The 25,837-nt window shown below is 41.0% G+C and overlaps 3 protein-coding genes across 14 annotated transcripts; all 3 read left to right on the top strand.

The window, feature by feature from the left end:
* The first annotated feature begins 1,587 nt into the window (after positions 1-1,587).
* On the top strand, positions 1,588-15,516 carry susd1 (sushi domain containing 1). 9 transcript variants are annotated; one of them, XM_035639749.2, is made up of 23 exons: positions 1,593-2,000; positions 2,105-2,245; positions 2,358-2,513; positions 3,416-3,568; positions 4,182-4,361; positions 5,815-5,994; positions 6,210-6,389; positions 6,477-6,656; positions 6,742-6,921; positions 7,514-7,693; positions 8,048-8,212; positions 9,553-9,705; positions 9,996-10,175; positions 10,844-11,023; positions 11,543-11,722; positions 12,042-12,206; positions 12,748-12,842; positions 13,008-13,194; positions 13,345-13,438; positions 13,868-14,123; positions 14,222-14,261; positions 14,469-14,559; positions 15,455-15,516. In XM_035639749.2, exons 1-23 carry the CDS (start codon positions 1,967-1,969, stop codon positions 15,471-15,473), a joined length of 3,369 nt encoding a protein of 1,122 aa, XP_035495642.2. In that variant the 5' UTR covers positions 1,593-1,966; the 3' UTR covers positions 15,474-15,516. The 9 variants fall into 9 exon arrangements, with proteins under 9 accessions (XP_047186943.1, XP_047186944.1, XP_035495642.2 ...); XM_047330987.1 differs by having other exon boundaries at positions 1,588-2,000; positions 14,469-15,516; XM_047330988.1 differs by having other exon boundaries at positions 1,590-2,000; positions 7,514-7,603; positions 14,469-15,516.
* A 230-nt stretch (positions 15,517-15,746) lies between these two features.
* On the top strand, positions 15,747-20,387 carry zbtb26 (zinc finger and BTB domain containing 26). 4 transcript variants are annotated; one of them, XR_004794523.2, is made up of 3 exons: positions 15,747-15,853; positions 18,077-19,487; positions 19,650-20,387. XR_004794523.2 is itself a non-coding variant. In XM_035639750.2 (2 exons), exon 2 carries the CDS (start codon positions 18,108-18,110, stop codon positions 19,425-19,427), a length of 1,320 nt encoding a protein of 439 aa, XP_035495643.1. In that variant the 5' UTR covers positions 15,747-15,853; positions 18,077-18,107; the 3' UTR covers positions 19,428-20,387. The 4 variants fall into 4 exon arrangements, 3 of the variants coding, with proteins under 3 accessions (XP_035495643.1, XP_035495645.1, XP_035495644.1); XM_035639750.2 differs by having other exon boundaries at positions 18,077-20,387; XM_035639752.2 differs by lacking the exon at positions 15,747-15,853 and adding an exon at positions 15,916-16,135 and having other exon boundaries at positions 18,077-20,387.
* Positions 20,388-21,789: 1,402 nt separating this feature from the next.
* Positions 21,790-25,385, top strand: p2rx4b (purinergic receptor P2X, ligand-gated ion channel, 4b). Its single transcript, XM_035640749.2, has 12 exons — positions 21,790-21,970; positions 22,121-22,268; positions 22,427-22,498; positions 23,394-23,466; positions 23,563-23,659; positions 23,745-23,825; positions 23,933-24,074; positions 24,263-24,399; positions 24,479-24,572; positions 24,671-24,736; positions 24,834-24,938; positions 25,081-25,385. The coding sequence occupies exons 1-12, from the start codon at positions 21,828-21,830 to the stop codon at positions 25,111-25,113; spliced, it is 1,191 nt and encodes a 396-aa protein (XP_035496642.1). The 5' UTR covers positions 21,790-21,827; the 3' UTR covers positions 25,114-25,385.
* The last annotated feature ends 452 nt before the right edge of the window (positions 25,386-25,837 follow it).

Below are 25,837 nucleotides of genomic sequence, written 5' to 3'. Positions count from 1 at the left end.
TCAGCCTGCACTTAAAGGAACCCAGTGGCGTAATGCTTTTACGGGTGGAGAGAAAAAAATGGCAAAAAACCACACACATCCAGTAAAATCATTTTTGAGCGGTGCTGGATCACCAAAATATCCCTGAAGTTTGAAAAGAGGAAAGATCTGCACAACAAAAAGACTCCCATTAAAGGGTTTCATTTGTAGTGACGTTTCGAGCACAGAGGCTCTTTCTCAGGCGCAGATGAAATAAGTGTATGATTGGTCTTACATGGTCTTTCAACAGAATTTAACCAGATAAACTCAGCTTTCTCGAGTCTGAGACTCGCTCATTGCTACGATTTAATTCCTGCTGATTGAGCTGCTTCCCTCTGTTGAGCACAAAGGGGTTGAAACTCTGCTGCTTAAGTTGCGGCTATATGTATTCACACATTCTTCAACAGCATTTGCGCTAATAGATATGATCATCAGGTCTTACAATCTCATTTTACATTGGCATCATCAATGTAATATTATTTGGGCTGGCCTGCATCCTATTCTTCTTATCATTGTCAAGTTAAAGTGATTTCATAATTCTTTCAATGAATTACATTCATCTGCATCATGTGCTTAAAAGTTGCACTGCAGCGCAGGTGTTGCATCTCTCGGAGTGCATTTCTAGACTTACAGTATAATGGTTGACTCTGAGAGTGGTGTTACTGACAGGGATGAGGCAGACCAATAGTCCCTTCATCCTATGGGTTAAAAGGGAGCAGTAGTGAGTACATTACAGAACTACATTTTAAGTTACCATCCTGTTGTCATAGCTTTAATTGACAGCAGTTGTCAATGGTGGACCACAATATGTGACAGCAATCCTGACAGTCATGGCACATGAGAGCAGTGTTTCAGACTAGGACATCTGACTGCAGTTAAGGGACGGGAACTCGCCTTGGGTCCTGGGGAGTTGTCGCATTTATTAATTATTCATTTTTATCTGTTAACTTCTAACTCGCTGCTCCAGTCACCAACCGTCACACATCCACTCTCTCCCTCTTTCTTTCTTTTGGGCCATTTTGGGCCAACACAAAGACATTTCTTCTGAATCTGATCAGATCTTTGGATTGGGGCAGATAGGCTTTGGAGACTGACTGCTCTGAAGAACAGACAAGGTTTAATCAGTCCAGTCTCAGCAGGCTCTGCTGTGAGGCGGTGGCTTAGTGCTTTGAGTGACAGCGAGACTCCAGTAAGGGCTCTGCTGGGCAGAGAGATAGCAGCCCACCAGACTTATCTCCCCCTCCCATGACACACCAACTGCCATCCCCAAGCACCCACTACAGACCCTGTGGTAGGATGAAGAAGGTTATCAGCATCAGTTATGTATTTGTGGCTTATGATAAATGATTCATTGAGCTACATGTAATGAAATTAATTAAATAATTTTAAGTGCATTTCAATAACTTCATTCAATTTGGTCTAAATAAAAGTGTTATTCATTAATATCAAGTTGTACTTAGCAGGAGCAGAGTGCAACTCAAGACCCTTATTCTTCTACACAGATAGTGATGGTGTATTAATTTGCTTCTACATGAAACAGTCATGTTTTACAAAATGACACAAGTTTTGGGAAAGGGCATGTCGCACTTTTCGTTAGGCCAAATTTAGCTGTTATCAGCCCAGCACCATGAGTGTGCAGTTCACCAGAGTGAGCGCTTAGTGTGTCATCAATGCATGTGAAGAGTAACTGAATATGTCAGTGAATGACAGATGAAGCCACAAAAAGTCAGCGTCTGCAAGAAGACCATTGAGAAAAGAAGTGACCTCAGCTCACCCGCTCACGAGAGTCGTCTCAATCCTGGTTGTCAAATACACTCAGCGTCATCATGGCCCACAAGACGGAAGTATAAAAGTATAGAGGAAAAACAAATATGACGATGAGGAGGATGATTGTCAAGTGAAGCCAAGAGAACAACGGGACGGCACTCACTGACGAGAGAAACATACAATGATTGTGGTTTTTCTACTCGCTGTCATTGCAGGTAAGAATGCTTTTTCACTCCATCATTCTGCTGATCATTAATTGGAGACTGGTAGAAAGATCTTTGAAGACACTGACTGATGGTTGCTCTTTGTATCCTCTCAGGTACTCCAGCAGCAGGCCAAATTTTGGATGTTTGTACCACCTGCCACACTAACGCCACATGTGACAACAAGCCAAACAGCTCTGGTAAAGTTTGTAACTGCAAGTATGGGTTTGTTGGAAATGGAAGAACTTACTGTCAAGGTAGGAAGAAACTTTTAAGTCTTGTCTTATCAACATATTATTTTGTCTAATGAGAAAAATGTTTTTTGGAAATTTGAATATATATATATATATATAATTTTTTCTCTACCAGATAAAGATGAGTGTCAGATAGGAGCAAGTAAAATCTGCGGGCAGCACACCCAATGCCACAACACCTATGGCAGCTACTACTGTACCTGCCTGTCTGGCTACAGCCCTACTAACTACATGGCCACCTTCATCCCAAATGATGGAACCTACTGCCAGGGTGAGTGTAGACAGGACCTGCATCTTTTTCAGGGCCGTTAAACAAATGCCCAAAACACAAAAGCCCAAAACTGAACCTGTGATCTCCGGACGACAGCTACTATATGGGTGAAACGTAAATACATTGGAGTGTCACAGCAGAAATGAAAACAATTCTGAATAAAAATGTAATATGCCAATGTAAACTAAGTAGTTGTGTAGCCAAAAGCTTAGCGGTTCTCTTATCTCACTGACAGGACTTTTTTATTCTCAATAGGTGAATTTGTGTTGGACACGTCATGTGGTGTCTCCAAGGTATCAGCCTTGAGGCCCATTTGTATGCATGCTTCCACTAGGATTGATCCTCAGTAGTTGGAGCATTGTCTCCTGTAATTTATAAGCTGATGACATTCAGTCGTATTTTTCATATAACTTGATGAGCTTCATAAAAATTCTATGCTGGCCACCCTTTTGACTGCAATTAAGAACTATATGGCAAACAAATATTTGCAGTTAAATGCAGTTGAAACCTGAGTCTTGATTATTGTCCTGATAACCTCCACTCAGTGATCAAGCAGAACTTTGGTGCTTTAACCTCATCTATTAGGTCCAGTCTGTGTAATCCCTGTGTGAATTTTGACCTATCCGTGAGTTTAGATGCTCACCTTGAGATGCTGATTGGATCATGTTTCTTTCACCCAAGAAACTGATGGAGACTGACAAACTCAGGTCTGTTGTCGCAAGAAATTAAATGGAGATTCTAATACATGCTTTTCTCTCATCAAAAATAGACTACTGCGATTCCTTTTTCACCAGCTTTGATAAAAAAAGTACTTTCGCCTAAGCTTTGGAATAGTCTCCCACTAACCTTGAGGAATGGAAATTACTTACCTACTTACTTTCCCATTCTCATTGGCTTCGCAGACATTGATGAGTGCAAGATCACAGGGCTGTGTGGACAGGGCGGTTGGTGCAGGAACCTGGAGGGCAGTTTTGAGTGCGCCTGTCTGCTGGGATACCAAATCCACAATGGAGCAGAGCCTTTTCATCCTCACAGAGACAAGGCTTCCTGCAAAGGTAAAACTTGGAACTATACCACAGATGCAGTACATTGGCAGGTGTTCATATGACTGTCTGTCACAACCATGCAAGATACACAAACATTTACAGGTGTGTAGTTGAGCTCAAGACGAGGGCTGAGTTCGAAGATAGGTGTGACCTGAACCACGAATACTGAGTACTCTGTAATAATGAAGCAATGACAACTGTACTATTAGGTCAGACTCAGAACATGTTGACTGGCACTGTGATCCCATCACAAGGGATGGTCATTTCTTTCATTTACTTACAGCAGAGACATAACACAAAACATTTTACATTTAACTGTGGATTGAAAGATAAATATGAACTTTTTGAGCAATTCTTGGTTATTCATCTTCTGAGATCTTCTTTATAAGTCATAGTAGCTGTAACACATTTTCAATCTAAATGCAAATTCCTGATGCCAATTACCCTTTGTTCATAGATAGATGTCTTATTTTCCTAATTTGTAACTTAGGAGATCTGCGATCACTGCATGTATGTATAAATGATTAACTGGTTAGTGCATTAGTTCTTCCAAGAATGTGGAATCAGTGGAGATGATCAGAGGGAGATCTAACATGTAGTTTCATGTTCTTGTCCCTCTCAGTGGTTGACTGTGGCCAGCCTGCCCCAGTGGAGGACACAGTGCTGCTGTCAGTCACTGGGACCACATATGGCAATGTAGCCACATATGTCTGTGATGAAGGCTTCATTTGGGCCAGTGGAGACAACACCTCCGTGTGTGGAGCTAATGGGCTATGGAGAGGACCAACTGTGGTCTGTGAAGGTAATAAAATAGGCTACAAGGGAAACAATTCTACCTCTCTTAACTTCCTCTACTACATTAACCATTCATGATCAACAGGACACTGTGACTGAACATTGCTTTCTCTAACCTTGGGGTGTCATTAAATTCATGATTTAAGTGTGAATTTAATTGTGGGGCTATTCTGTGTTTCTCCATGAAGTCAGTTAAATGGCTATAATGTAAAAAAAATATATAATAGAACATGAATTTAAAATCTATACCTTGATAAACTGTCATTTTTATCTTTTAATCATTGTTAACAATTAATTTTTTTAGCTATGAAAAGTGGCATCTTTCTGTGAATGATATTGTCAGTCTTTACACAACTTTGTTCCAGACTGAAATATCAAAATAAACATTATATGGATTGCCTTTTTTCAGAGAAAAAATACATTTGTTTTTTTTTGCTTTAATAATTAAAAATAAAAGCCTACGCATACATGTGCAGGTGCATGACGGTGCAGTACACTTAAGGGTCCTGATTTGCGGGTTTGAAAATATGGTCATCCTAGTTGCAGATTGAAACCTACTGAATACCCCTTGCCTCCTCCGCCCCTTCCAAGCATGTGGGAGAATCTTCGGTGGTCTTTAGGTAATGTAAAAATACTCAAGGCCCTCTCTAAACCTAGCGTTTGGTTTGTCCATTCAAGGCTACTGTAGAAACATGGTGGTGCAACATGGTGGGCTCCGTGGAAGAGGACGCGCTCCCTAGGTAGATATAAAGGGCCCATTCTAAGCTAATGAAAAAAAACTAAAAACCCAATGATTCTTCAGATGTTTAAACATTAAGGAAAACATATAATTCTGAATTTTAAATTCTATTAATGCCAATCAACTCGCCTAAATCCTACACACTGGACCTTTAATTTTTTTAATACTGTGATTTATGACAAAATACCTTGCAAACTAAGAGCTTGTCAAACAGCTTGAGCTTTACTTTGCAATAAGTGCTAACATACTCAACTAAGATGGTGTGCCTGATAAACCTCAGCAAGTCACCGTGAGCATGTTAACATTAGCAATCAATTCAAAGGACCACTGTGCCTGAGAACAGCCTGACAGAGCTGCTGGCATGGACTCATGGTTTCCTGACACAACTCTCATGTAAGTGAGGTGGTTTATCAGTGTAACTCTGGCTATGATAATGTTGGAAAGGGAAATATGTCCATTTGAACCGCTGCTGGACACTGGGAAGAGCTGCCTGTGCTCTGCCAAGGTAAAGTAACTGCCTTATCATTTTAGAGGTTTTCTACTTCTGAGGATTATTTATAGAACCCCTCATACTAAAACTCATCTAATCTGAACTGATATACTGTCTTTCGCTTTTATTTACATTTTTTATTCCCTGAAATTAGTCCACTTAAATTGTATTCATTAATTAATTAATTAATGTAAATTCGAGTGTTCATAGAACATGTGTTCTTCCTTGTAGAGGCTTTGTGTGGGAGTCCTCCTATAAGTGAATCCACTGGGCTCGTGTGGAACGGTAGCACAGCTCCTGGAAGCACTGTGCTCTATTTCTGTAAAAAGGGCTTTTTTAACAAAGGAGGACATAATGTGTCGGTCTGTAATGAAAACGGTCAGTGGACACCACCAGCTCTATCATGCCAAGGTAATTCACACAATATTCATCAAAACAGATTAAATGGTTTTCTTTCCTAGTGTGAAAAGGTAAGAAAGCTTTTGTTGTGATTCTATTCTATACCTATTTTTTGTAAACAATTTTAGGAAAACATAGCGACCTGATTAACAGTATTTTACACACAAAAAACACAGTGTTTTCAATCACCTAATATGTATATACTGTATGTGTACTTCCTGTCCCAGAGATATTATGTGGGGATCCCCCTATACTGCCCAATACTGAGCAAGTATGGAATGGCAGCTCCACCCCTGGAAGCACTGTGACATACTACTGTAAAATAGGATTTTATCACAGTGAAGGAAACAATATGTCATTATGCACAAATAATGCCTCCTGGACAAAACCAAACATCTCATGCAAAGGTAACCACTCGCTCCAAAATGTTGTTGGTGCTTTCAAGGGTCAAATAGTTTCCACACGGTAAAATGATGTAATTTCCATCCCTGTAGATGTTCAATGTGGTGCACCCCCACCCGTCCCTCATTCAGTCATGCTGTGGGATAAAATTCCCACCGTGGGCTCTCGGGTTGTGTATCAGTGTAATTCTAGATATCGCAGTGTTGGAGAGAGAAATGTATCAGTTTGTACTCCCAGTGGAGAATGGGATGAGGCATCTCTGCTCTGTCAAGGTGATAATGATATTAACTCTGACATGATTTGAAGATCTATCAAACTCCAGGTGATCTAAAATGACCTGCTGTGTTTTTGTTGCAGAAATCAATTGCCAAGAGCCTATTTCCAAACCTCATTCTAAAGTACTGTGGGATGGCACTTTCCACATTGGCAGTGTGGCGCATTACCAATGTTATGAAGGATATCACACCAGAAGTCTGAAAAACTACTCAGTATGTGGAGAGAATGGACTCTGGGAGGATACTGATCTGTGGTGTGAAGGTGCACATCTGTTGACAGATATATTTAAAGAATGTGATTTTTTTAAAATTTGAAATCAACTTATTTGTAGCAGTATTTGCAAATATATGTTTATATTCATGTTTTCACATTCTGTAAAAATCAGCGAATATTACCTCACCGTCCATTAGCTGTCACTTTTGTGTCTGCGCCGAAAAAAATTCGGGTTTTCGGCGCAGCCCAGGCTCAGCAAATCGGAAAAACAATACAAATGGTGCGTCCCACACCACATAACACTGCGAGCACAGTTTGTAAACATCACTTGTCGACACCTTAAGAGACGTGCTGGCGCTGCAACTCCGTGATTTTGCTTAGTGGTTAGTGTGTCGGACTCCCATACTGGAGGACCCGGGTTTGCGGCCTGGCCAGAGGAGTTAAATCACAACAACAGAAAAAAAAACAAGCTTTCTCCAGAATTGCCTACGGACCCTTTAATACTGTAAAAAGTATCTCCTCTTTGCATTTCACAAAGATATGTACACATGTAAACCAACTTTCAGGATTTGGATGTGTCAATCCTATATGCTTGTTAATAACCCACATTGTGAGCTAATTTATTCATGTGTGTGTGCAGAAATAAGATGTGGCCCCCCACTAATCCTTCCACATACTAACCTGCTATGGGACCACACCAGCCGACCAGGCAGCGTGGTATTGTATGAGTGTATGGATGGATATTACCTGGAGAGTGGAAACAATATTTCAGTATGTTCATTATCAGGAAAGTGGGGGGAAATATCGGTTAAGTGCCAAGGTACAGTGCTTATCTCCAAATATTACTGTGGATTTTTCTGTTGTGTTCAGTTTTGTTTGTTACGTTTGTTTTGTCTATCCCTGCTTTTGTCTATCCCACATTCTCAGTGGCAATGTGAGTTTTAAGGTTGATATTGTGGAAACATAAGATGCAGCTTAAGATTTAAATCCCATCCAAAATGGCTTTTTGTCACTTGCAACTCCTCCACCTTGTTGTGTGAAATATTCTCCATCAGTGCAGAAAAGCCTTACAATTAAATGCTTACAGCTCAATTTTCATTTTTGTCTCATTACTCTATGCATTGTAACGTTCATGTTGGAGTCAAAAAGTCCTTATGTGCCATTGTTTTTTCAGCTAAATGTGGCCCAGTTCCCTTCCTTGCCAACTCAGAGGTTGTGTGGCATAATAGAAGTGTTGTGATCCACCGCTGCATGGATGGATATCACATCTGGAAGGGCAGTAACATCTCTGTGTGTGGCAGTTCTGGGGTGTGGCAGAAAGCTACTTTGAGATGCAGAGGTGGGTAAAAGGACACAGCAAAGTGAACATTCAATTCAATTCAATCTTATTTGTATAGCGCCAAATCATAACATTCATTATCTCAAGGAACTTTACATGGTGAGGTTGAGGCCTTACAATATAACAGAGAATCCCGACTGTTTCCACAATGAGCAGCACTTGGTGACTGTGGAGGAGAAAAAACTTCCTTTTAACAGGAAGAAATCTCTAGCAGATCCAGACTCAGTTGTGGGCGGAACATTTGCTGCGATCGGTTGTGATGAGGGAGAAAAATGGGGGAGAGAGGAGAGAAGAGAGAGAGAGAGAGAACAGTTGTATAACCGATGCTTTAACCTCTATCAGACTAATTCTTATGGTTACAATAATAATACTGACACTTATAGATACAATGACTTTGTGAATATTAACAATAATAATAATAATAATAATAATAATAATAATAGTAACACCACTGGGAAATGCTGATGATGGGGATTTGCATTTTGATCATATTTGTCCAGGGATCTGATGCATGCTCCCACTACGATTGATCCTCAGTAGTTGGAGCATTATCTCCTGTAATTTATATGCTGATGACATGCAGTCGTATTTTTCATTTAACTTGATGAGCTTCATAAGTTTTCTATGCTGGCCACCCTTTTAACTGCAATTAGGAACTATATGGCAAACAAATATTTGCAGTTAAATGCAGTTGAAGCTAAAGTCTTGATTATTCTCCTGATAACCTCCACTCCGTGATCAAGCAGAACTTTGATGCTTTAACCTCATCTACTAGGTCCAGTCTCTGTAATCTCTGTGTGAATTTCGACCAATCCGTGAGTTTAGATGCTCACCTTAAGATGCTGATTGGATCATGTTTCTTTCACCCAAGAAACAAAAACAAACTCAGGTCTGTTGTCTCAAGAAATTAAATGGAGATTCTAATACATGCTTTTCTCTCATCAAACATAGAACTACTGCAAGACCTTTGTCACCAGCTTTTATAAATAATCTGTACATTTTTTAACCTGTCTGCACAGCCATGATAATAATTTCAGAATTCCTTTCAAGATTTTTGTGCTTATTTATAGAGCCGTACATGGTCATGCTCTGCAATAAATCATGGTCATTCTACATCACACCACGAGACAAGATCTTAGATCATCTAACCAGGACTTTTTCTAAGTATATCTCGACCACACTATAGGACTCGGCGGGGGGGGGGGGGGGTTGTACTTTCCCCTAAGCTTTGGAATAGTCTCCCTCTAAGCTTGAGGAATTTTTCACAAGTGTCTGTGAAATGTGCTATATAAATAAACAATACTTGCCTACTTTCTCTCATATTCTCATTGGCTGCGCAGACATTGATGAGTGCAGGATCACAGGGCTGTGTGGAGAGGGCGGTTGGTGCAGGAACCTGGAGGGCAGTTTTGAGTGCACCTGTCAGCTGGGATACCAAGTCCACAATGGAGCAGAGCCTTTTCATCCTCAAAGAGACAAGGCTTCCTGCAAAGGTAAAACTGGGAACTATACCACAGATGCAGTACTTTGGCAGGTGTAACACACTTTCAATCTAAATGCAAATTCCTGAAGCCAATTACCCTTTGTTCATAGATAGATGTCTTATTTCCCTAATTGGAAACTTAGAAGATCTGACTAAGACAAATTTATACATACATGCAGTGCCAGCATGTATGTATAAAACATTAACTGATTAGTGTATTAGTTCTTCTAAGAATGCAGAATCAGTGGAGATGATCAGAGGGAGATCTAACATGTAGTTTCATGTTCTTGTCCCTCTCAGTAGTTGACTGTGGCCAGCTTGCCCCAGTGGAGGACACAGTGCTGCTGTCAGTCACTGGGACCACATATGGCAATGTAGCCACATATGTCTGTGATGAAGGCTTCATTTGGGCCAGTGGAGACAACACCTCCGTGTGTGGAGCTAATGGGCTATGGAGAGGACCAACTGCGGTCTGTGAAGGTAACAAAATAGGCTACAAGTGAAACAATTCTACCTCTCCTCTAAACACACAAAAAAACACAGTGGCCTGCATAAAGACACAGGTTTTTTCAATCACCTAATATTTGTACTTCCAGTCCCAGATATATTATGTGGGGATCCCCCTATACTGCCCCATACTGAGCAAGTATGGAATGGCAGCTCCACCCCTTGAAGCACTGTGACATACTACTGTAAAATAGGATTTTATCACAGTGAAAGAAACAATGTGTCATTATGCACAAATAAAACCTCCTGGACAAAACCAAACATCTCATGCTAGGGGTAACCACTCATTCCAAAATGTTGTCGGTGCTTTCTCCTTTTGTTGTCAAGGGTCAAATAATTTTCACACGGTAAAATTATGTAATTTCCATCCCTGTAGATGTTCAATGTGGTGCACCCCCACCCGTCCCTCATTCAGTCATGCTGTGGGATAAAATTCCCACAGTGGGCTCTCGGGTTGTGTATCAGTGTAATTCTAGATATCGCAGTGTTGGAGACAGAAATGTGTCAGTTTGTACTCCCATTGGAGAATGGGATGAGGCATCTCTGCTCTGTCAAGGTGATAGTGACATTTACTCTGAGATGATTTGAAGATCTATCAAACTCCCAGTGATCTAAAATGACCTGCTTTGTTTTTGTTGTAGAAATCAATTGTCAACAGCCCATTTCCAAACCTCATTCTAAAGTACTGTGGGATGGCACTTTCCACATTGGCAGTGTGGCGCATTACCAATGTGATGAAGGATATCACACCAGAAGCCTGAAAAACTACTCAGTATGTGGAGAGAATGGACTCTGGGAGGATACTGATCTGTGGTGTGAAGGTGCACATCTGTTGACAGATATAATTAAAGAATGTGATTATTTTTTAAATTTGAAATCAACTTATTTATAGCAGTATTTGCAAATATATGTTAAAATTCATGTTTTCACATTCTGTAAAAATCAGCGAATATTTCCTCACCGTCCGTTAGCTGTCACTTTGGTGTGTGCGAAAACCCAAATTTTTTCCGGTGCAGCCCAGGCTCTGCAAATCGGAAGAACAATACAAATGGTGCGTCCCACACCACACAACACTGCGATTACAGTTTGTAAACATCACTTGTCGGCACCTTAAGAGACGTGCTGGCGCTGCAACTCCGTGGTTTTGCTTCACAACAACAGAGAAAAAAACAAGCATTCTCCAGAACTTCATACGGACCCTTTAATACTGTAAAAAGTATCTCCTCTGCATTTTACATAGATATGTACACATGTAAACCAACTTTCAGGATTTGGATGTGTCAATCCTATATGCTTGTTAATAACCCACAGTGTGAGCTAATTTATTCATGTGTGTGCAGAAATAAGCTGTGGCCCCCCACTAATCCTTCCACATACTAACCTGCTATGGGACCACACCAGCCGACCTGGCAGCGTGGTATTGTATGAGTGTATGGATGGATATTACCTGGAGAGTGGAAACAATATTTCAGTATGTTCATTATCAGGAAAGTGGGGGGAAATATCGGTTAAGTGCCAAGGTATAGTGCCTATCTCTGAATATTACTGTGGATTTTTCTGTTGTGTTCAGTTTTGTTCGCTATGTTTGTTTTGTCTATCCCACTTTCTCAGTGGCAATGTGAGTTTTAAGGTTGATATTGTGGAAACATAAGAAGCCTCCAAAATGGCTTTTTGTCACTTGCAACTCCTCCACCTTGTGGTGTGAAATATTCTTCAACAGTGCAGAAAAGCCTTACAATTAAATGCTTAAAGCTCAATTTTCATTATTGCCTCATTACTCTATGCATTGTAACGTTCATGTTGGAGTCAATAAGTCCTTTTGTACCATTGTTTTTTCAGCTAAATGTGGCCCAGTTCCCTTCCTTGCCAACTCAGAGGTTGTGTGGCATAATAGAAGTGTTGTGATCTACCGCTGCATGGATGGATATCACATCTGGAAGGGCAGTAACATCTCTGTGTGTGGCAGTTCTGGGGTGTGGCAGAAAGCTACTTTGAGATGCAGAGGTGGGTAAAAGGACACAGCAAAGTGAACATTCAATTCGATTCAATCTTATTTGTATAGCGCCAAATCATAACATTCATTATCTCAAGGAACTTTACATGGTGAGGTTGAGGCCTCACAATATTACAGAGAATCCCGACTGTTTCCACAATGAGTGACTGTGGAGGAGAAAAAACTTCCTTTTAACAGGAAGAAATCTCTAGCAGATCCAGACTCAGACTCAGAACATTTGCTGTGATTGGTTGTGATGAGGGAGAAAAATAGGGGAGAGAGGAGAGAAGAGAGAGAGAGAGAGAACAGTTGTATAACCGATTCTTTAACCTCTATCAGACTAATTCTTATGGTTACAATAATAATACTGACACTTATAGATACAATGACTTTGTGAATAATAATTATAATAATAATAGTACCTCCACTGGGAAGTGCTGATGATGGGGATTTGCATTCTGATCATATTTGTCAAGGGATCTGATATTTTGTGATGGCAGATGATAGGTGAATATTTGCATAACTCACTTGTTTTCCCCTATTTCTCTACAGTAATAAAGCCACCTATCAATCACCTATATGTTGTCAATGAAAAATGTGTGCATTGGAAGGCAGAGAAGTATGAGGAGGATACAGAAGCTTACAAGGTAACAGGGTCATCACCCTTCTCTCACTTGAGTTACTGTATTTATCTTTTACCATCATTTCTACCTATTTATCAGGTGTTTTAAGTAAGTTCCTAACCATCTGTTTTTTAATCTATGGAGGGTTTTGTTCTATGAATGATTCCACATCCCATGTAACCATTCCAGGTGACATACATAGGTACCAGAAACTACCAAAGGTCTTTTCGTGATAAAAGGAAGCAATTTCTGAACTCCAAAGCCGACCAGTTGGCAGTCTGTCTGAACCTGCTTCCAGCCACAAACTACAACATCTCCATCACTGCACTATCTGCCAGATTCACAGCCTCCATCACAACTAACACCAGTTTACCAGGTACCAAAAACTCCCATGTCTCCTTCACAAAATAATTTGCAGCGTCCTTGCAAAATCTGTAGTTTTTAGCTTTGCTCTGCATATATTTAATCATATTCCATTTCTTCTTTATACTAAACAATTTACATTGAATGCAATTCCATTTGACAGTGCCTCCAGTGCCAGTTGTTTACTACAGAGAATTTGAGACTCCTGTGCCAACTTTGAGGCTACACAGATCAGCCAACACACTGGACCCAATAAGGTAACGACCAAGAAGGAACAATATCTGACCCATGAGGCAGGGACTGGAACACAAACAGCCATGCAACTTCATACTTTAAATGACAAATGTCCCCTAATCTATAAAGCTGGTTGAGTATTCATATGTTTGCGTATCTTTATTCATGGCCATACTGATAACAGCCTGATAATTTGTAAATCAATACGAAGAAATTGAAAAATTTTAATTGTCATAATTATAAACCTTTTTTTGAGTTGTCTATATAATGTATGCACTAGCTTAATTACTTTATCTAAATGAGACACATTCAGAATGAACCCTGTTTAGTAAAATGTCCATTGAACATTAATATGACCCATATATGTCTAATATATACAAGTTAAAATACTGCAATGTGCACCTTCAAAATAAAATATTGTTGTTTTTTTTCTTTCTTTCTTCATTTGGCAGTTTGTACCAAGTGTTTGTGCTTCCTGTAGAGGAGATTATGGTATTTGACTGTTCTTTCCCTGGACGCCCTGAGCCCATAAGCAAAAACAAATTATCTGGGGGATACATTACTGCCCAGATCCTTGTCAGACATGTCGGGACAGAGGTAAACTTTACTGTTGGGGACGGAATCCACTATGGAGGCTTCTATAATGCACCCCTGGAGAATGGCCGGAACTACTATATCATCTTACGAGCTGTCAGTCAGTGGAACACAGTAGGTGAAATGTTTTCTGTACAACATAAAAATGGATTGACTGGCAAACTGCAGCAGACCATACTCGTTAAATGACCTGAATGTTCTCTCACCTTTAGGCCATAAAAAGCTCCTGTGTCCTGTGGGCTAAAATAAAAGGTAATTCACTGGCTACTGTAATTTACTCATATCTTGATGTTTGATCATTAAAAGTAGGACTTCTGGATTGAGATTTACTTTGGAAAATTATTTTTTTTTCTTTCAAATTACAGCAGAAAGTAAAAAAGTATATTGAAATGCATAAACAAGTAGATGTAGAAGAGGCTTTGTCGCCTAATAGTCACATTAAGCATTGTCTGGTTCCAGGTACATCCTATGTTCTGAGGGTTTCATCGCTGGCTGCTGCTTCAGTGGGACTGGTTGCCTTGGCCATTTTCAGTGGTTACAGTTGCATCTGGTATGGACGATACAGAGTAGAAACTCTGTGTACCCCTCAAACAAAGTTGATCAATTGCCTCATACAACGAAATACTACATATACCACTATATAAAAATATATATATATATGTATATTTCCCTGCTAGCCCCATGTGGGCAGTCTTCTACCAGAGCCCTGGGAGCCTGAGGGTTCTGTGCAGTATCTTAGCTGTTGCTAGGACTGCGGTCTTCCGGACAAAGATCTCAGATGATGCTCCTGGAACCTTCTGGAGCTTCTCTCCCATTTTGGGGTTACAGCCCAGTGTCCCGTGATCATGTTCCTTCTTCTAGAAGTTGCTACATCTATCACAACTGATTTCTTCAGTTGTTCATTGACCCACCATGATGGTTGGTTAGTCATCACCAGCTTATTAGTCTGGATCTGGACGTCCCACAGGATCTTAGCCGGGTCATTCTCCGCCACCTTTGGAGGTGTCTTCTGTTTTGACCTTGGGACTTTCAGCCCATACAGATGTTTTTCTACACTATGCCAGCCACTTGGTTAAGGCGTTCCATGTACACCATACCTGCTGCCTCACACGACCTGCTGTTGTGTACAACCATTAGGTGGTAATTCTAGTTTGCACTAGAATAAAATACTACTTTTGCACAAGTGTTAAAGACACAAAATGTATTGTCAATTGCTGACTAACAAATTCAAGTACAGTATAGACTTCAGCTAAAGCATTTGATCAAGGAATGTGAATATTACAGTGGATTAGGGGTACCATTTTAGCCAATGATGGATGACATTTTGTGATAAACCTTCTAAAACTCACACAAAGAGTAGATGTGCAAAACATGTACAATAACAGTTCATGTCAAGACACAAGACCTACTTAAATAACATTTTGTCTTTTTGTCTTTTCTTTCAGGCTTTTCAAGAAGACTTGACGTCCCTCAGTGTTGATATTGATAAATAAATGTCTTGATTTTCTGCTTGTGTTTTTTTTTTACATTATGTAACTAATTATTATAAACCTTGTTTAACCCTTGCCTTTTATCAAACTAGTGGATGCGGATGATGTGTCCCTTGCAGCTATGGCAGCAGTGCTGTCTGTCTCTGTCATATTTTCCATTATGGGAGCCTACAGTTATAAGTCATGCCAGGCAGTGAAACCAGTCTGGTCTATGGCATTAACAAAGACCAAAGGGAGACATTACTATGGAAATAGTGGAAATGTTCAAATAAGGCAGAGTAAGAACGTGTGTACTGGCCCTTTAAATGAGTTTCACATCCGGAGCGGCTGCTTCTTCTCCTCCGACGGACACAGGTCAGTGTACAAAGATAACGACATCAAACCTTCTCGATATCAAACACGGGGGGGGGGGGGGCGGGGCGCGCGACACTCATGACAACGTCGACCAGAGTTTTTGTTTTTTTTTTTAAACTAAAAAAAAAACCGCGGCACAGCCAGTTAGTTAGTTATCCGCCGTATCAACCGTCACCACACAGCGACGAGATGTCCGCTCGACCAGCGGAGGAGCAGGCCGGAGCACGGGGGCGTTTTTATGATGAACTCTTGACATGTGGCTCCAGCTGAACCGAAAGCGAGGAAGGTTGCTTTGTTCGAGGTCAATTCGTCGCACCGTTCCCACCCACGGGAGCGAGCAGGCTCTCGCGTTTTCCCTCGGAAGGGGGAACACAATTCGTATTGTCGTTAGCGGCGGTGCTAAGCTAGTATCGATACTGTGCGCGCGGACAGCGGAAACCAAGTGACAGTCTCCGATTAGGATTGGTCAATTTTTCACTAATGTCTTCGGTGTTTCCCCGAGGTTTCACAAATCATGTTAAGTTTCATCCACAATCTCTTATACAGGAATGAGGAATAAGTTGTATAAGGAAAGGGACCTTAAATGACTTCTGCTTGGCATTATATGTAAAATAGAAAAAGAAAAAAAAAAAAAAATTATCTGACTTTTCAGGGGGGCGGGGGCTCCCGTTGGTGGGGCGGGGCGACCCCCCAATTCAATAGTTGGGGAAACACTGGTCTTGTTTACCTGCAAACCTCAGCAACACCATATATAATATGTATATATATATTTTTTTTTTAAATCTATTGCTGCCCGACAGTTACGCTAGGCAGATAACATTAGTAAATGTGTCTACGCCAACACAGACATGTATTTGTATTTTTCTAAATTGACCGTTTTTTTTTTTCATTGAGTCTGGTTGTTTGTCATCGGCTTCTCCCCAAGCTCGAGAGCAGCACACACGCTTGGTTTGATGCAGGTTGGGTCAATGAGTTCATGACTGTGGTCGGCTCATGTTGTGGTGGTTATAACCTCAGCTCTCCATCTTCAATTATGATACCGGCTGTGTCTCACAGTCATCATATTCATCACGCTGCTGAACCCATGACTGCGCTCCATCATTCAGCAGCAACCATATAGTAACGTTTGCGGACAACACAACCGTGGTGGGTCTCATCTCAAACAATGATGAGACCCACTACAGGTAGGAGGTCAGCCAACTGGCCACGTGGTGCAGGGATAACAACCTCTTCTTGAACATCGTCAAGACCAAAGAGGTTGTTATTGACTTCCGGAGAGGCCACACCCCTAAACCCCCACTGACCATCAATGGTGCTGCTGTGGAGAGAGTGAGCAGCACCAAATTCCTGGGGGTACACATCAGTGAGGACCTCTCCTGGACAATGAACACTGCATCACTGGCCAAAAAGTCCCACCGGCGCCTCTACTTCCTCTGCAAACTGAAGAGAGCAGTACCGGGGCACCATCAAGAGCATCCTGACCAGCTGCATCACTGTGTGGTACGGGAGCTGCACCTCCTCCAACCGAAAGACCCTGCAGCGCATAGTTAAGGCAGCTGGACGGATCATTGGTGTCCCACTCCCCTCACTCCTGGAAACCTATGAAACCGGCTTCACCCGCAAAGCAACCAGCATTGTGGGTGACCTTATCCACCCGTCACACACCTTCTTCAGCCTCCTGCCATCTGGGAGGTACGGGAGTCTCCGAGCCTGTTCCACCAGACTGGCAAACAGTTTAATTCACCAGGCTGTCAGGAAGCTCAACATCCTACCCTCCCCTCTACCCCCAAGAACTCTGGACTCTGAGTTTCCTGTATATTACACATACTGTACAGTATTTCCTTTCTATTGCACATTTTCAATTTCTTTAGCTTTTCTATCCTGTGTGGTTTTGCCTTACTCTTATTTTCAGTTTTTTTGTTTTTGTTTGTACTATTGCACCGTGGGTCTGAGACAAACGTTTTTTCAATTCCTCTGTATGTCTGGAACAATACTGCAGGAATTGACAATAAAGTTGACCTCACTTGACTTGATATTCTTGTAGAACATGATGATGAGCTTCCATGCCCATGAAACAGTTTGGAGGAGAGACTGCAGTTTTGTGTTTATAGCAAAGTGTGTTAAGTGTTTAAATGCAGGTTAGACTGCCTGCTAATGATGTGAAAAACAATATTTGAATGTTACAAGTCGAGATCTTACAGTCTCTGTGCTTGGTCCTAACAGGTGCACTGCTGCTGCAGGCCTCGAGTTCACTATGGCCCAGAACCAGGTGATCCTGCAGTTCCGATTCGCCACGTTTGGGGACTCGATGCTGCAAAAGATGAACCTCCTACGACACCAGCGACGCTTCTGTGATGTCACTGTGCGCATCAACCAGCTGGAGGTCCCTGGTCACAAGGTGGTGTTTGCAGCTGGCTCATCTTTTTTGAGGGACCAGTTCATCCTTCAGCAGGACTCCAGGGAGGTCCAGATTTCCATGATCCAGGAGGCGGAGGTGGGACAGCAGCTGCTGCTATCCTGCTACACAGGCCAGCTGGAGTTTCCCGAGCTGGAACTGGTGCATTACCTGACGGTGGCCAGCTTCCTTCAAATGGGTCACATTGTGGAGCAGTGCACCCAGGCCCTCAGTAAGTTCATCAAACCACAGGCTGCACACCAGCTGGAGGTGGATGTGAGTATGAGGAGGGAGAAGAGGGAGGAAGGTTCATCCACCCAGGCCCAGAGAGAGCAAGATCGCTCCCAGGTGCGGACTGTTAATCAGCAGATGGAGGAGGTAAAGCAGGTTGAGGATGACAACAATGGCGACGATGATGATGATGACGACGACGACGATGATGATGGAGAAGATGATGTGATTATACAGCCTAAGTCCCTTCTCCAGATTCTAAGCAGACGCCCTAGGCAGAGTATGGTGAACGACATCACTATAGTAAAGGTGGAGTCTGTGTCTGACGTAGCAGAAAACTCCAACAGTGGTCACTTTTCCACCAGCCCGCCTGCTGCCCTCAACTCGCCTGAGCCCCAGCATTCACTCATCAACTCCACCGTAGACAGTCGCAGTAGTGAAATGCCAGTTCCACCTGGCATTGCCGGATACCCGCTCAGCCCCCCTCCTCCATCCCCGCCTGCTGAGAAACACAGCGCACATCAGCGGAACTATGACAAGCCTCTGCAGTGGTACCACCAGTGCCCAAAGTGTGCCCGGGTCTTCCGCCAGCTGGAGAACTACGCCAACCATCTCAAGATGCACAAGCTCTTCATGTGCCTCCTGTGCGGAAAGACATTCACACAAAAAGGCAATCTGCACAGACACATGCGTGTCCACGCCGGTATCAAGCCCTTCCAGTGTAAAATTTGCGGCAAGACCTTCACCCAAAAGTGTTCTTTGCTGGATCACCTTAACCTGCACAGTGGGGACAAGCCCCACCGCTGCAACTACTGTGACATGGTATTTGCTCATAAGCCGGTTCTTCGTAAGCACCTTAAACAGATCCACGGGAAGAATAGCTTTGACAATGCAAACGAAGGCACCCTGCACGATGGAGGGCTAGACTTTGATTTTGGCCGAATATGAAATCTTTGTTTTAGGAGATTTGTTGGGTGGCATCTGTAGATTTTCCCTCAGAAGGGACATTTCTCAAAGTAGTTTGAAAAGAGGAGAAGATCTGCACACTTAAAAGCTCAAGTTAAATGATTATTTTTGCTGTAGGTATGTTTCGAGCACTAGACTCTTCCTGCTCTAAGTGTGACTATGACACACAAAATCCTTTAATGGGAGTTTTTAGGTTTGCAGGTCTTCTCCAATTTTCAAACTTTCTGTGATATTTCGTTGATCCAGCACCTTTCAAAAACATTTTTTACTGGATGTGCATTTTGTTTTTCCACATTACTCAAATGTGTCATCATAAATTTAAACATTCAAGAAACAGGCACTTTTTTTCAAAGCAAAAGCAAAAATTGCATTGATAAAAAACGAATAGATGAGTGAACATGATTGCCAGTTTCCTTAAGGGTCAACCTCCTTCTGATGGCTTCAACTGGAAAACAAAAGCTTAAGTTTCCTCGTCTACATTTAACTGTAGCTTAATTTACTGTGGAATATTTTTTTATAGAATACATTGTAGATGCCTTCATATCATACTTGAAAATTCAGCACTGAAACACAGAACATAATGACTGTGCATCATTAGTTTTATCGATGAATTAAAATGTCTTTGTTTCTAACGAAAGAAAAACATTGCAGACAAATATCCATTTGTATATTGTGTATACAGTCTTCTGTAGGCGTTTTGTCTTACCTGTATGAATATGACAACATGGAGTTCATAAGTAAAGGAAACTTAAAAGAAAGTGGGCATAAAACTATTTTATTGAAGGCAAGCTACTGTACACCAGTAACAAGTGGGATGCCAAAGTGTCTGTGAGCTGAAATTGTGCTTTTCTAAAGACTTACTATTTGACCAAAGTGACATTGTATCTGTCCTGTGTTCATCAAAGTCAATGTGTGTTATGAAATTAAAACTGACTGAACCAATGTTGCTTTCATGCTCTTTTTGTTGTTACACACTTCCCCTCCAACATAACATCTGGATTTAATATTTTGAAGATAAAGTGCATGCAAAATATTAGTGTTGCCGTGCTGATGTTAAATTTGTGCAGGAAAAGTTCAAAACAGGTTTGTTGTGGTAAAACTTGACAGAATTGAAATTTTACACGTGTTCTCTGTTGTTTATTGTTTTTTACAAAGTGGAGGAATAGCCAGCACAAATGTTCTAGCTAATAACTTCTTCCATGTGCAGGCTTGGTTTTACAAGTGTCTTTATAAGTCCAAGTTCCACTGCGAGTATCAGAAAGTGGTATGTAAATGTGTGGTGAGTTATTGTAACAAAGGTTTCATTGTTCTTGCAGCTGTGTATTCTCTGACTATCTTCAGACCAGTCAGATAAGTAAAGCGGAGCACACAGCAGTGCACCTTTTGCATTTCATCATGCTCCACCCTGTCGTGTCCTTTGTATCTCACGTGTATCATGCAGTGTATGTCGTTGTAGTTGTGTGTGGTACGGGTACACAGCACTGTGTGTCAGTATCTTCTTCTCAAGTATCGGATATAGAAAGAGTTATGTATGCACAGCGATAGGTGGTATCAACAACATGTGGTTAGTGCATCCTCGTGTGTATCGTGTCATGTATGTTGTCATGGACAAACTACATTATTCAAATTGATGCTGCGTAGATGGCATCTATTGCCTAAACATATGATATGAAAAGTGGAATTCGCTGTGTGTTTATGGAAGTTTTTAATGTAAAACAAATGCGCTGAAATAGAAATGTTAATTTGTAGTCTAAGACCAGGTGTTAATGGCTACGCTACAATACTCGAGTACAAGTACCTTATCGATCAGACCGCTAGTACGAATGGATGAACGGATCGGTCTACCAGACACAAAAAGACCAAAAACGAATGACAACACAGTTATACAAAACAATTAAAACAGCGCATTCACTATACTATAAAGAGAGAAAAAACGACCATTGAGTCACTAAACAACTTTGAAAAGAGGAAAGGTGACTACAAAGAGATAATCACAATCAAAAAGACACTAAACAACTAAAAGGAGTGATCATAGAGGCCTAAAACCACCAGGAAGATAATATTTAGGTTTTTATAAAGGTGTGGATTAGTGCTGCAAAATAGAAAATGGCTATTGAATTCATTCCTTTTTGTAAGTGTGTGAGTGTGATCAGCGCTGTCCAGACTGACACTATTACAGTCAGAAGTAAACAAGAAAATGTACCAAATTTAATTGTCTAACATAATCTGTGTAGAGCCTCTATAATCATAACTAATGTCCAGAGTCCACCACATTAGAATGAGATCATGCTGTCAATATGATTTGAATACGATGATTTGAATAAGTGCACCTATGTGCACTTATCATTATTGAGTAGTCCCTCACTGGTTAACGTTGCAGCAATGAGCGGGACTACAGACTGCTGCCAGGACTGTCTGCATTACATGTTTGATTATGAAACCCCAAAAACTCTGGTTATTCCAAGCATCCGGGTGGGATTTATGTTCAGGTTCACCCAGCTCCTGGTGGTGTTGTATGTGGTGGGGTAAGTATCGTGTGGGGAAAAAACAATGGGGTGACATACTCAGTAGGATTTGAGTAAAATGTGTCTCTAATGCTAAACAAGTCACCAAATATCGATGTTATTAGGCTGATTGGTGACTTGTGGTTGTTAACTTTGCTGTAAACCTTGCAGATATGTGTGTGTGGTGCAGAAAGCCTACCAGGAGACAGACTCTGTCATCAGTAGCGTCACCACCAAAGTGAAAGGTTTTGCCTTCACCAACACATCTGACATGGACCCTCGGTTATGGGATGTGGCTGACTATGTAATCCCTCCTCAGGTATGTAAACACTCCCAATCTTAATAACCCCCCTCTGTTCTGACAAATCATCAGTAGTATGGGCTACATGACATGATGAGGCTAAACTGATCTACATTGTGTTTACTACTCTTTGACCTTGAGCCTTTGACCTTTGTGCTGCTCCTTATATCTTACAGGGTGCACAATCCTTCTTTGTGTTGACGAACATGGTCATCACCCCAAAGCAAACTCAGTCACGTTGTCCTGAGGTGAGGCATGATCATGATGTTACCTGACCTGATGGATGTGTTTTGTTGACATCTTGTCAGTGGAGTTTAAGCTAAATTCAGATGTATCCTCCATCTGTTAAATTCAAATAATTTTGTTCATTACAACTTTACAGAGCTCAAGGTCACTTGAATTGCCTGTTTTGTCAAAGCAGAAGAACAAAACCAAAAAGATGCTAATGAGAATGATGTAATGTGACCTAACATTTGGAGAGAGGGAACAAGACCAACTGACGTTTCGTTAGCCATGCTAGCAGGAGGAAAAATATGTTTGCACAGACATTCATTGTTCATCCAAAGGATGAATCTTAACGGCTTTTGTGATCCCCTGACCTTTTCTTCTAGCGCCATCATGATGTTTGTCTTTGTGGTTTGAATTGAGATATTGATGAATTGTCATATAACGTGGAACAGAACTTTGCCCTCAGAATGAACTTTGTTGTTGTGATCCCCGGATTTTCCTTTCAGCAACATCACTGGCTCGAGATTTGTCCAGTGCTTTGGTGTTGGACCACTGATGGACTTAGCAGGAAAAAGCCACGGTTAATGGAATTGAATCACACCTGCGTTTACCAGCTAAGACAAGTCCAAATATCGTCCATTAAAAATATCCATTTCTAAATTATTAACTTTGTTGATGATTTTCTACTCTTTTTTTGGTTTACAAATCAATAAATCAACTCAGCGCTTTTGAGCTATTAAGCTATTGTACCAGTTTTTATGTGCTGGCCCAAGTCTGCGATTCAGATTTTGTATGTATGAACACCAACTGGCTGAAACGGCAAAATGTTACATACATGTATGTATGTGGCCTCATACCAGAAGGGTTAAGTTAGTTTTGGATACTAATTAATATACTGGCCATTTTCTCCTACAGCTTCCAAGTCCATCCACGACTTGTGTTGATGATTGTGACTGTATCGAGGGACACAATGATCCTCGGGGCAGTGGTAGGCCTTTGATATACAGATTTAAATGCGAATAGGAGTTTGGTTCATTTATGATATACCATACCAGACAGTGATTTGCATTTCTTTTCCACCCAGGTATACAAACAGGACTGTGTGTAAACTATTCCTCAACTGCCCAGACCTGTGAAGTGCTCTCATGGTGTCCTCTTGAAATAGACACGAAACTGCCTGAGTGAGAAAATATGAAATTCTATATTATTTAGAAGTTAACATGGTATAATGTAGATATGGCTTCCTTGACATGCTGTTTCCTACAGACATGCCCTTCTGGCTGCAGCTGAGAACTTCACTGTGTTGATCAAAAATAGCATAACATACCCGAAGTTCAAATTTCACAGGTCAGTATACTGTATCTGAAGTTAAGAGGCAGTATATGCAAATGTAACACTTTATTTTTCATGCGCCATTATGTCAAACGTACTGTATATCTTCCTTGCTCCACCAGAAGAAACATAATGCCACATATCAACTCCTCGTACCTGAAGATGTGTGAATTCAATCATGCAACAGACCCTGACTGCCCCATATTCCGCCTCAAACACATTGTTTCAGGGGCTGGTGAGGAGTTTCAAGACATTGCTGTGAAGGTACGCCCAGAATTTAACATGATCATTTTGTATATTTGTATAATTTACTCCTCCACAAGTGCTTGTCTATCATTTCCCCTGACTTTCAGTTGTCAGCTCTTTCTCAAGTAATGACACCCTCTGTTTGTCTACACTTATACACAGTAAACGAATGAATTTAACTTTCTATTTTTTAAATGTTTTTAAAGGGTGGTATCATTGGTATCACCATTGACTGGAGCTGTGACCTGGATTGGTGGGCAGGAAAGTGTTACCCCATGTACAGCTTCCGCAGGCTGGACGACAAACACCCTGTCAGAAATGTGGCCCCTGGATACAACTTCAGGTGACACTTTTTTTTTAAACAGGCTTATAAATAGATTAATGGATCTGACAAAACTAAAATAATTTAACTTTGCTTTTAGGTTCACCAAATATTTCAAAACCCCCAATGGAGAAGAGACCAGGACCTTGATCAAAGCATATGGGATCCGGTTTGATGTTATCGTATTTGGAACAGTGAGCCCTAATAAATGTTGTAATGCAATGCCCTTATTCAAAATGTGTGTGTTCTCTTTGCATTGATAATACCGTGGGGGTGGTTCTTTATCTTGCAGGCTGGAAAATTCAGTATTGTACCAACTGTAGTGAATTTGGGTGCAGGATTGTCATTCCTCAGTTTGGTGAGTAGACATGTTGAGTCTTGCAACATTGAGAAAAAACACACTTTTCTAAGAAAGGGGATGATGCAAAGAATTTGTTTTAATTATTTGACCTCAGGTTCCCATAGTTTGTGACTGGTTCATGTTGACATGCACGAGGAAACGAGATCTATACAGCCGGCATAAAATCACATATCTGAGTGACAATGCTGACACTGAATCAGTGAGTAAAAATCCTTCGGTTTCACATGAACACACATACATTCCTCACTGCTGGATGCAGTTAGCATTGAATAATACATTGCTTTCTTTAAGTCAATTATTACTCCTGATTTAATCTGTTTATCTCTTTTTTCATTACACAGATGTCAATGGGCACTACCTATGGAACTCATTAACACGGTCACATCAACATGGTTGCATTTTACATCAAAGTTATCTGAACCTGCTGTAAAAGAAAACTTTCTTCAACATCATTTAAATTGTCAAAAAAAATGGTTAAATGTTAAATTATAAAAAATGACCTTCTACTCTGATTCACAGAGTACATGTACAAAGATAGGGTTCAAACTTGTACAGAGGGGTCAAAGGACCCACAAACAAATGCAACCGGATCTGTTATTGCTGTGCCAAGCCACAAAGTCGAAATAAATAGAAGAACATCATACTATCTGAATGTATTCACTGGAGATGTTTGCTGTGTTGATGGCGCTGCAGTGGACTGAAGAAGTAAATTGTAACAGTTTCTTAATATCCAGTGGCAAGGCAAGGGAAATGCGTCACATTCATGTGGGTCCCAGCACATTCAAGCATCCCAGGAAATGAAAGAGTAGATAAACTGGCAAAAGACACAGTCAAAAAAGGAGCTGTATAAATCAATGTTAAATTATCAAAATCAGTGGGCAAGGGCATTGTGGGGTAGAATATCATGAAAGAATGGCAACAGCACTGGGTTCAGGAAGTAAAGGGAAGACATTTACATTCAATACAAAATAGAATAGGCAGTGTAAAAAAACGGGGAGGAGAGATCATACTAACAAGATTAAGAATAGGACACAGTAATCTACATATCACCCTTCATATTATAGAAAAACATCCAACTGGCCCCTGTGAAAACTGTCA

The sequence above is a fragment of the Scophthalmus maximus genome, chromosome 3, assembly GCF_022379125.1.
Source record: "Scophthalmus maximus strain ysfricsl-2021 chromosome 3, ASM2237912v1, whole genome shotgun sequence".
NCBI lineage: Eukaryota > Metazoa > Chordata > Actinopteri > Pleuronectiformes > Scophthalmidae > Scophthalmus > Scophthalmus maximus.
This window is presented reverse-complemented; position numbering and strand designations above follow the sequence as displayed.

What these genes read in the sequence shown, in the direction of transcription:
- susd1 (XM_047330987.1), top strand. Translation starts at nt 1,967, where the DNA reads ATGATTGTGGTTTTTCTACTCGCTGTCATTGCAG. An exon ending in TGATGGAACCTACTGCCAGG is followed by an intron (nt 2,514 to 3,415) that starts GTGAGTGTAGAC and finishes TTGGCTTCGCAG; the next exon opens with ACATTGATGAGTGCAAGATC. An exon ending in AATATCGGTTAAGTGCCAAG is followed by an intron (nt 11,723 to 12,041) that starts GTATAGTGCCTA and finishes TTGTTTTTTCAG; the next exon opens with CTAAATGTGGCCCAGTTCCC.
- zbtb26 (XM_035639750.2), top strand. Translation starts at nt 18,108, where the DNA reads ATGGCCCAGAACCAGGTGATCCTGCAGTTCCGATTCGCCACGTTTGGG.
- p2rx4b (XM_035640749.2), top strand. Translation starts at nt 21,828, where the DNA reads ATGAGCGGGACTACAGACTGCTGCCAGGACTGTCTGCATTACATGTTT. An exon ending in ATAGACACGAAACTGCCTGA is followed by an intron (nt 23,660 to 23,744) that starts GTGAGAAAATAT and finishes TGTTTCCTACAG; the next exon opens with ACATGCCCTTCTGGCTGCAG. An exon ending in ATGTTATCGTATTTGGAACA is followed by an intron (nt 24,573 to 24,670) that starts GTGAGCCCTAAT and finishes TTTATCTTGCAG; the next exon opens with GCTGGAAAATTCAGTATTGT.